The sequence below is a fragment of the Lactuca sativa genome, chromosome 7 (assembly GCF_002870075.4).
Source record: "Lactuca sativa cultivar Salinas chromosome 7, Lsat_Salinas_v11, whole genome shotgun sequence".
NCBI lineage: Eukaryota > Viridiplantae > Streptophyta > Magnoliopsida > Asterales > Asteraceae > Lactuca > Lactuca sativa.
Genome location: NC_056629.2, coordinates 37,909,128 through 37,919,852, shown reverse-complemented (window position 1 = coordinate 37,919,852; position 10,725 = coordinate 37,909,128). Strand labels below are relative to the sequence as shown.

At 37.1% G+C, this 10,725-nt stretch overlaps 2 protein-coding genes across 3 annotated transcripts; one reads left to right on the top strand and one right to left on the bottom strand.

Annotated features, from left to right (window-relative positions):
- Positions 1-997: 997 nt before the first annotated feature.
- Positions 998-8,800, bottom strand: LOC111880824 (pentatricopeptide repeat-containing protein At5g46460, mitochondrial). 2 transcript variants are annotated; one of them, XR_008225187.1, is made up of 3 exons: positions 6,766-8,800; positions 5,075-5,288; positions 998-4,990 (listed from the first exon to the last, which is right to left on the bottom strand). XR_008225187.1 is itself a non-coding variant. In XM_052765497.1 (1 exon), the coding sequence occupies exon 1, from the start codon at positions 8,506-8,508 to the stop codon at positions 6,766-6,768; it is 1,743 nt and encodes a 580-aa protein (XP_052621457.1). In that variant the 5' UTR covers positions 8,509-8,800; the 3' UTR covers positions 6,513-6,765. The 2 variants fall into 2 exon arrangements, 1 of the variants encoding a protein (XP_052621457.1); XM_052765497.1 differs by lacking the exons at positions 998-4,990; positions 5,075-5,288 and having other exon boundaries at positions 6,513-8,800.
- A 489-nt stretch (positions 8,801-9,289) lies between these two features.
- On the top strand, positions 9,290-10,329 carry LOC111880695 (membrane protein PM19L). The gene is made up of 4 exons (XM_023877116.3): positions 9,290-9,500; positions 9,638-9,857; positions 9,955-10,000; positions 10,089-10,329. The coding sequence occupies exons 1-4, from the start codon at positions 9,374-9,376 to the stop codon at positions 10,158-10,160; spliced, it is 465 nt and encodes a 154-aa protein (XP_023732884.1). The 5' UTR covers positions 9,290-9,373; the 3' UTR covers positions 10,161-10,329.
- The last annotated feature ends 396 nt before the right edge of the window (positions 10,330-10,725 follow it).

The following is a 10,725-nucleotide window of genomic DNA, read 5'->3' as shown; positions in this document are numbered from 1 at the left end:
TTTTCTTTGAATTTTAACTGGGTCTCATATAAGGACTCGACTGTCTGACTTGAGGCAGTATAATTTTTGAAACTGACATCAGTTTTTCCACACTTGATTTTTAAGGCGTCAAGTTCTTCAGTTACAGCAGCAAGTTGACTCTTAACATAATCATAATTTTCACACTTGTTGCTGTACTCTTCCTGAAGTTTCCTAAAGTCCTTGGTTTTAGCTTCTAATTCAGCCTTCAGGGGTTTCTGTCCTTTCCTGAGTTGATATCCTTCATATCTCAGGTCCTCAACTTCTCTTTTAAATACATCAATTTGTTCCCGAAGAAATTTAATCGTGGCTTCACAAGCTGGAGTACATGTAACTTCAGTGACCGGAATGTTTTCAGAACTCATTGTTTCTCTACACTTCAAAGCATCAAGTTCTTGAATAACATCAGCAAGACTAAGATGATTTAGATCTTTTGTCTTCTTGATGATGGCCACGTTCATATCCCACGATTTTGGAAGAGAATTCAACAGCTTTTTGTTGATCTCGGACTTAGTCAAGAAGATCCCGGCTATATTCATCTCAGTAGTGAGTGTAGTAAATCTCTGCAACTGAGTTTCGAGGGTTTCTCTAGGGATAAAATCGAAAAAGTTGAAATTTTGTCTTAATGTCTCCTGACGACTCTCTTTCATGTTTTCAAATTCCCTCGTACACCTTAAAATCGATTAAAAAAACTAGAAGCTAAAATAAAATTTAAAAGTCAAACTTAAAATGCCCTTTTTTTTATTTTTAAAAACAACCTTGAAAGTCAAAAATTAAAAAAAAAAATTAAACTCAAAAGTCAAACTGAAAAGCTAAATTTGAAAATTTAAAAGTCAAAGCTTAAAGTCAAAGGTCAAACTTGAAAGTCAAAGTCAAAATTTTAAATAAAAAGTCAAAAAAATAAAAGTAAAAATAATTTTTTTTAATTATTTATTATTATTAAAAATTAAAATTAAAAGAAATTGAATATTGGGCTGAAAATGTAAAAAAAATGCGAAACTTTAAGCGAAAAAGACATGTTATGTTTTAAATTTCGGAGGAATGATACAAGAAGCCTGCTAGTTGAGATGGTAATGCGTTGTGTTATAGAGCTGGAGGCCGCGTGTTTGATTCCTAGCACCCTCAAAATGTCGCCCCCTTTTTTTAATTGAAGCGTTGCTGCTGCTTGCTGCTGTTTAGCCGGCTTTCCTAGCCGAGCCGTATACTTCCAATCCGAGCCGCAAACTCCGAGCCGCCACGTCCGAGTCGCAAGTCGCTGCCGAGCCGAGATCTACGGAAACCCTAGCCGTAAACACAAACGCGCCGCCGGCCGTGAACTGTTTCCGGCCGTAAACTGTTTCCGGCAGTAAGCTCCGGCCGTAAACAATTTAAGATTACGTGAAAATTCGACTTTGAAGCTCCAAAACTCAATCAAAAACTCCTTTTTATGAAAAACACAAAGAACAAACCCCCCTTATTTTTGCGAGATCTATCCAAAAACGCAAAAATATTTCGAAAATAAGATCAAATATTGCCCTAAAAAGAGTTTACGGCCCAAGAACTTGGAGTTTACGGCCATAAGCTTGGACCGTAAACACCAATTATTCAGATTCCAGACGAAATAATAATCCTTTTGACTGATACAACCAGACTCTAATACCAATTGTAAGTCCCTAAACTGCCCGTGTATCAGTCAGATCCGTTTGATGGTGCGGAATCCCAATCAAACGGATGATGTCATATAAAATAAGAAGAGAAGAAGAAGAAGAATATGATGAATCTATGTATGAATTGATATGAATTATGATCCAGATACAAAAGATTCACACACACAATTTCTCTCTCTGGCCGTAAACTCCTTCTAGTTCATCAATCATTAATCTCTACTCCTCACCCTAAGACCTCTATTTATACTTGAATATGGGCCGGACAAAACAAATGGGCCGTAAATGAGTTTACGGCCGTAAACTCAACCGTAAACTAAGCCATAAATTCATAAACTATTACACAAAAATATAATTGCCCAGAAAAGTAAAGTATAAACCATATTTTGACCCAACAATCTCCCCCTTGGTTTCTAGCTTTCTTTTCTTAATAACCCAACACCAGTGGTATGGAAGCACATCCGGGTTGGGTATCTGTTGAGGCTGCGGAAGAATTTCCGGTAGTGTAGAACCAGAGGAGTTCGAAAGGGATGCAAGGATGGAGCCTTGGATTTTCAGTATGGTTGTGATCAGGAGGTTATGTATGTAGCGGTAATTCATCCTGGGGATGTCTGGAAGTATCGTCAATGAGTCGGGTTTTTCCTGCCTGAGGGTGTTGGATCAGATGCAATATGAGTATGGAAGTGTAGATGAGAGCTCATGGGAGCTGCTCAAGAGCTGTAGGATGTATTATCTTGACAACATAGGAAGGAAAAGGTTGGATTCAGAAAGGAAGTGGGATGAGTCCCAACAGAGATTTCGAGAGAGGTAACGCCAGTTGAGGAAAGGGATAGCAGTTTGGTACCGGATCAGGACCCGGTGGTACATGGTGATATCCAACTCTATAAGGGGCAAGTGAGTGTGTAAGTTGGAATGATGGAAGTATCATCGGGTGATACTTAGTTGATGTGGACATCATTAAAGATAGAAATTGGTGGCTGGTTTGAAGCAGTTGTCGTGACTTTGTGAGGGAAGAGTTGGACTTCATAGGTTTTGATAGCAGTGTTTGGAGGAACCTGAGTCGGTTGAGACCAGGAGCTGTATTGTGGGAGTATCATCTGGGGTGTGTTGTTGCAGGCTTCGAGGACGAAGCCTAATTTAAGTGGGGAGAATTGTAACACCCCGAGTTCAGAAGTACAAGTTCAGGGTTCTTAGTGTAAATAAGGAAGGTCGACTCGGCGAGTCGAGTCGCGATTCTGGTCATGTGTTAAGTGACCGACTCAGCGAGTCGGAAGCTGGACTCGGCGAGTTGGTGCTGAATGGAGAAAACCCTAATTCCGGGAGTTGTCCCCTATATGAAGCACATTATAGCCACCCTCAGCCTCTTTACTGCTCATTTGAGTCCCAGAAACCCTAATTAGTGTGTGTGAGCCTCCATTGTTAAAGTTTGAGCTTGGAAGAAGAATTTAAGAGGAGAAAGTTAGAAGATCAAGAGGCTAGCATCGGGAGATCATTGTAGATCCGGAATCTACTCCTTTTTGGGCACATTTCTGAGGTAACAAGTTGTTACCTTGAGTTTTCTCCTTCTAGATCCATTCTTGGTTGTTGTTTTGGGAATTTTAGCTTGATTGGAATCCATTTCGGGTTTAGAGGTTAGACTGAAGTTGCAGATTCAGATCTAGGTTAATAGTGAGCCATGGAAGCTTAAAGCATCAGCCATGGGGCTTGATTTAGAGTATCTTTGTCCCAAAACCTCATTGTAGCTTGTTGAGCCTTGCATGCACGTAAAGTTGGAAACTTTACGTGTGAATCTGGCCCTAGGAGTCAAAATCTATGTATTGGAAGCAATGAAATGGCCTGAAATCATCTGAATAAAGATGTCACGTTTGGACTCGGCGAGTTGGAAGAACAACTCGGCGAGTCTATGATGGACTCGGCGAGTCTAGTCGTGAAACCCTAGCTTTTTTTGGTTGAGCTGTGAATTGGTGAGTCGAGGGATGACTCGGTGAGTTGAGCAAGAAGGGACTCAGAGCTTACTGGACTCAACGAGTCTTGGGGCGACTCGCCGAGTTGAGTCGTGGCATGGGAGTTTCTGAGCATAGGAACTCGACGAGTCAACGGGTTGACTTGGCGAGTAGGGTCAACCAGGAAGGTTGACCTTGACTGAGGACTTTGACTTGGACCAAAGGTTGACCAGTTTGACTTCCAAGGGTATTTTGGTAATTATTGGTGTTTATTGGTTTTGGTTATTTGGTAATGATCAGTGGTGGAGTTCGTGTTGGTGGTCGGAGCAGCATGGTCTTATTTCTTCAAGTCGGCAGTTGCAGGTGAGTTATCCTCACTATATCAACAGGGTCTAAGGCACCAAGGCTGGCCCTTTATCGGATGGAAATCCGGGTAGTTGTTGTTATGTTATTGTTTTGCTATGTCTGCATCCTGGTAGTTAGGATGGTATGTGTTAGAGACCTGGTTAAGGTCGGTATCCTGGCATATAGGATGATGCTATGCTAGTGACCGGTTAGGTCGATATCCTGGTTAGGATGTTGCTATGTTATGTGATATGTTGGATCGGTTTGATTAGTTGTGAGATGTTATATGATTATATGTTTGTGTGCACATGGTTGTTAGACTGGGGTTGGGTTGACGCGGGTCCTGCTTTGTGTTGTAGGCCAACATACCCAGGGCGGACCGGTCAGACCGAAGGCCCGGCGAGCGGTCCGGATAGGCTGAAGGCCCCAAGAGGGCGGACCAGACGTGCGAAGGCTCGGAGAGTGGACCAGACAGACTGAAGGCCCGGTGCAGGCGGACTAGTCATACTGTTGACTCAGAGAGTGGACCAGGTAGACTGAAGGTCCGGTGCGGGCGGACCAGTCATACTATAGACTCGGAGAGAGAGTGGACCGGGTGGACTAAAGGCTTGGTGCAGGCGGACCAGTCACACTGTAGACTCGATATGCATAGTTGTTCTGTTTATGATATGATATGATATTTGTATGGTATTGTGGTTGGTATTTTGGGGGTAACTCACTAAGCTTTCGGGCTTATAGTTTCAGTGTATTGTTTCAGGTACTTCAGGAGATCGTGGCAAGGCGAAGGCGTGATCGTACCGCTCCTCAGTTTTATGTTGTTGTTTTTGAAAAGTTTAAATTGGTTGTAAATTTTCACGGTGTTACAATTACAATTGCAATGACATCAGTATACTTTTCCTTCTTCATTTGTTCCATGTCTTCCTTCACCTTCTCTACTTCGATCTTCAATGCTACTAATTCAGTTTTCATTCCCTCCACCACTTCCATTAGAGGCATCTGTACAGGTTCTACATCTAACCAGTTCCAATATTTGTATTTACCCTTCAACACAAATAATTCAAAAGGAGATTTCAAATCATGAAAAATAAATCAAAAAAGATGGAAGATTCAAGTGAAATTGCTTACCTCATTGCACACCATGAAATGTCTCCCTGGATTCTTTGGTGTTGTTGACGTTAGAATATGTGCAGGGAACCCACAATCAAAAGTTTTTGGATCGTTCACTATCGATTTCTTGCTTGATCAATTGAGGGGCGATGAGAAGCTATAGGAGGAATCCATCGGAGTATTAGGGCACAATAAAGGAATCACATACGCCCGTCTTTTAATAACATTAGCCCTACATGCCACGTAGGATCGATAAATTCTTTGAAACAGACAAAAAGCAGTCGGAAGGGAAAATTTTACATAATTCAACAAGTTAAAGGGTTAATAGAGCACGAAAAAAGTTTAGTGATCAAATGTGACCAAAGGCAAAAATATGTTACCCTTTCAAGTCATTAAACGTTGAGAATGAAATGCAACTAAAATCTTTATTAAATTTGCAGCCTAAAAAGAAGATTTAAAAAAAAAATCACAATCATCATATATATTTCACCCTTAAATAAACAAATGTTTTTAAAGATAGTGTACTCACACTAACAATTATATATTTTCCTAATCTAACCGGGTTTTGTGCCAACAACCACATAAAAGAATCCATAGAGCAATATTACTATGGTATGTGGCATTGGGTTTTTGGTGGTCGCAGCCACAAACACTGTGATCTTCTTCTTTTTATAGTTTTAAAGAAAACCAGTGTAGAGACCCATGCTTTTGCATGAATCGGAATGTATTTTTTTAGATTTGTTGCTATTTTTTTGTTTATTACTCACATCACAACAACACATCTAATATGATTAAATTTACGAAAAAAACAATATGAAAATTTTGTTCACCAATTGTTAAGATTTAAAACTTCTTGCAAATTTAAGAAAATTCCCAAAAATTCATCTAAAAGAGCGATTAAAACGAATATAAAAAAAATCATGCATAAACTATGAATAATATATTAAAAACACAAAAAAGATCAAATTTTTGGATCATAGAAGAGTCTAACGTGATTCACAAGAGGAAGCATCAAACAATATCATAAAAAAAGATTAAAAAAGCAAAGGATATATTTTGTAAGTTGAATAAAAGTGGGAGGGCAAGAATTGAAAATTCCAACTACACTCAATAAAAGACAGTTTTTTGTTTTTACGTACATTGTGATAGATGTCTTGTTTTATTCAAATAGATTAGTATTGTAATTATAGAGTTCCTAATCATATTAAACACATTAATTATTACAAAATTAAAAATTATGTAGCATAGTATGTTCTTAAAGTTAAAGTTTAGTTCTTGAGCAACTGTGCAGAAGTAAGAAACACCGCTTCTCATGAGCTGGAAAAAAGATTGTAACACCATTTTGGTAATTATTTGTTAAAATTATATTAAACAATGACCAACAGTTTCAAAGCATTCATGGTTCCATTAAGTTCCACTAAAGAAATAATCTCATCTCATGCTAATATTATCTCACTTAAAAAAGTACAATAACATACACTAATACATGCATTCCATTTTTACCCATCGAAAATGTTGAATTTTTTTTTTTTATGATAACATTAGAACATATAATAGAAGCATGCCCAAAAAAATTAACTATAGTGAAGTATAATTACTGAACTTGTTCATGACATTAGTCTTTTTATTTGATGTTTATTTCAGTTGTATTGCATAAATCCTACCATATGTAATTGCTAACTAATGATATAAACTAGAATACTAATTACCTATGCAACACTATGCCCAGGCTCTTTTATAACCCCTTTGCTTTTCATCAACTCCCGAATTCTCAAAACATCATTCCATCTCCCAGAAAAAGCATACAAATTTGATAAAAGCGTATACGCAGCACTACAATCTTGATCCATGTTGAAAATAGTTTGTGTAACTCTTTCAGCCATTTTTAAATTTGAATGCATTTTACAACCACTAAGCAAAGATAACCAAATAGATTTATTCGGTTCCATTGGCATGTTTTTAATCAACTCTTCAGCTTCATGTAACCTCCCACTACGCCCTAAAATATCCACCATACACGCATAATGCTCAAGCTTCACCTTCTTAAACTTATACTTTAATAAATAGTTAAATATATTTTGTCCTTTTTCTAACATTCCAGAATGACTACAAGCAGAAAGAAGCCCAGTGAATGTTATATCATCAGCTTCATTTAACATCCCTTTACTTATCATTTGGTTAAAAAGGATTAAACTCCACATCCCATAACCGTTTTGTGCACATCCTACAATCATAGAGTTCCATGAAACTATATTCTTTTCATGTATTTGTTTAAATACGGATAATCCGTTTTGTATATTCCCATGTTTTGTGTAGAATACAATAAGGGAATTGCCTACAAACATGTCGGATTCAAGTCCTAGTTTGATAGCTGCTCCATTGATTACATTCCCTTTGTTTGAATCTTCCATTTCACAACATGAATTTAAGGCACTAGTGAATGAAGATTGATTTGGAAGAACATTAGATCTAAACATGTTGGAGAATACTTGTAATGCTTTCTCGTGTTTGGAATTTAAACTGTATCCAGTTAAGAGGGAAGTCCAGACTACCACAGAAGTTTGTGGATTCTCATTAAAAACTTTTGAGGAACTATCAGTGTCATTGCATTGTGCATAAAATGTGATTAAAGGGGAAGTGATGTATGTGTCTGAAAGGTAACCAAGTTTGATTACCTGACCATGGATCTTGACACCTAAATGGAAATCTTTTGCATTTGCAGAAGCTGTTATTGCAGATGAGAATGTGAATGAAGTGGGTCGAATGCCAGATGGCATCATCTGGTTGAAGAGAAGTAACGCGTCATCACTCTTTCCAGCTAGATCAAGCCCACTGATCATGGAGGTCCAAGTGATGATACTCCTGTTTGGCATCTCGTGGAACAACCTCATAGCATCTTCCACTCTCCCATTTATGAAATATCCATGAATCATTGAATTCCAGGCAGCTTCGTCTTTTAATGGCATCTCCAAGAACAATTTTTCAGCTGCTTCTGTCCTTCCATATATCAACAACCCGTTTAACATCGTCGTCCAAGAAACCACATTTCTTTCAGGCATTTCTTCAAACAGCTTGGAACCCAACTTCAAATCCCCACAGTCGAAACAGCCTTTGATCATAGAGTTCCATGTTACCACATCCCGAACTGGCATTTCGTCGAACAGCTTCAAGGCGTCGTTAAGCCGATTGTTTCTTACATGACCTTGGATCATCTTGGTGCACGAGTAAACATCTGGGTAGGAGAGTTTGTTCGGAAAGAGAAGAGCTTCATTGGTTCTTTGATGCTTGAGGTGATCAGAAGAAGTTGTGGGAATGTACGCAGGAGTAGTTTGTTTGACAGGATTCGTGATAGTTGTTAAACATTTCGAGGAATGTGCGAGTGCGACCTTCGTGCATAAGATGGTACGAGAAATATCAGATGACCATTGTAAAACTTTGAGTTTCCTAATCATGGTAATTCCATTCGTGTCTTGGAAAGAAGTTGTGATAATGAGAACTAAGATAGAGAGGACAAGGAAAAAACTAACTTTATCGCAGCTCAAAGCTAAAATTGCACACAAACAGTCATCATTACAAGCAAAACCATTAAATCAATAATTCGACATTGAGAGAACCGGAGTTCATAAAATCCTCCAAAATCAAAAACAATTTACTGTTTGTCTCTTTACATACCTCCAATCGATTCAAACTCATTCCAAAATCCGAATGAGAGAACGAGAAAATATTTCCAAGATTATAATGGGCTACCATAATAAAGATTTGGCTTCAACAAGTAAATGGGCCTACATTTATTTTCTTCCAACTCCAAGTTGCTGAGATGGGCCCCATGGTAGCCGAGCCTGTCGACATGGCATATGTTTTTCATTAACGATTTTTAGTTTGTCACAAGTTTTCATACTCTATTATATAAAAAAGTAAACGACAACCAAATATATATATATATATATATATATATATATATATATATATATATATATATATATATATATATATATATATATATATATGAAATCAAAGAATGATTTATATATGATAAAGAATATTTGAGCAAAAGCCTTAACCAAAGAATATACCGTCTTTTTTATTAGCTTGCCTTAAACCCGAAAGAAACCCTATCATCACCTTTACAACGTAACCCCACAAAACCCTTTCTCACAAACACCCTCAACAAGGAACGAACCAAAAAAACATTTACAAATGAAGAAAACTCATCTATAAGAAGACACATCTCATCCTTACCCTAAATCACACAAACACACACATATCTCTCTTGTCTTTTTTGAGTCTTCTAAAAAAATAAAAAATAAAAACCTAAAAATGGCGAATGGGCAAATGAGATCAGTGGCGTCGCTCATTATGGTGTTGAACTTCTGTATGTACGTCATTCTTCTGGGCATCGGTGGTTGGGCCATGAATAGAGCCATTGACCATGGCTTCATCATTGGTATTTGTTGTTCTCTTTTCACCATGATCATGATTTATATAAATATATATATATATATATATATATATATATATATATATATATATATATATATATATATATATATATACACACTGCTAATGTTTATATATGAACAGGTCCAGGATTCGATTTGCCTGCTCATTTTTCGCCAATTTACTTCCCAATGGGAAATGCAGCCACGGGATTCTTTGTAACCTTCGCTTTGATTGCTGGTGTTGCTGGCGTTGCATCGATTTTGGCTGGATTTGACAATTATCGTTCTTGGGATTCCACTAGCAGGCCAGCAGCAGTGTCATCTGCTATCATTGCATGGGCCCTTACTGTTCTTGCCATGGGGTATTATATTCGATTAACTCTTAATTAATATGTTCAGATATACCACATGATCTTGATGCATGTCTAAAAGAAACTTTCAAATTTTAATTATATGTAGGTTTGCATGGAAGGAAATTGAGCTCGAAGGCAGAAATGCCCGCTTGGTGAGTTTATTAATTATGATTTTGGACGTAAAAGATAGAAACTATCATGAAATATGAGTTTAATTTTGTTGTTTCTTTGGTATTGTAGAGAACGATGGAGGCATTCACAATTATCCTTTCTGCAACGCAACTCGTATATGTAGCTACCCTTTACGGTTGATGGCTTCAAGCGGTTGACACAAACCAATGTCATGAAAGGTGTTTGTGTGTATAGGCTTGTGTTTGGATTTTTTCTTTTCCTGATTTTCTTTCGTTTCTGTAAGCGATGATATGATTGTATTTATGAAATGTAATAAAAAGATTTGGATTAATGAATATTGATTATTAAATTTGCTTGAGAATTTAAAGATTTCTAAGAACTTAAAAACTCCTAATCTGCTCAATCATTTTTCAAAACCAAAACCACCAACATATATGCACATCTAAATATTCATATATGCATATATTTTGAAGTGTGAACGTAGATATGATTATTTGTAGTAATATTGACAGTATGCAGTCATAAAGACTGGTAACGCATCATTATCCCTCGTAATATTTGATAATAAGCAGTTATATAAACTACGGACGTCATTATGGTGTATATATATATATATATATATATATATATATATATATATATATATATATATATATATATATATAAAATGGAGGGTTTACTTTACACATTTCCTAAAGGGAAAATTACACAAATGGTCTTTATATTTGGAGTAATTTTCATATTT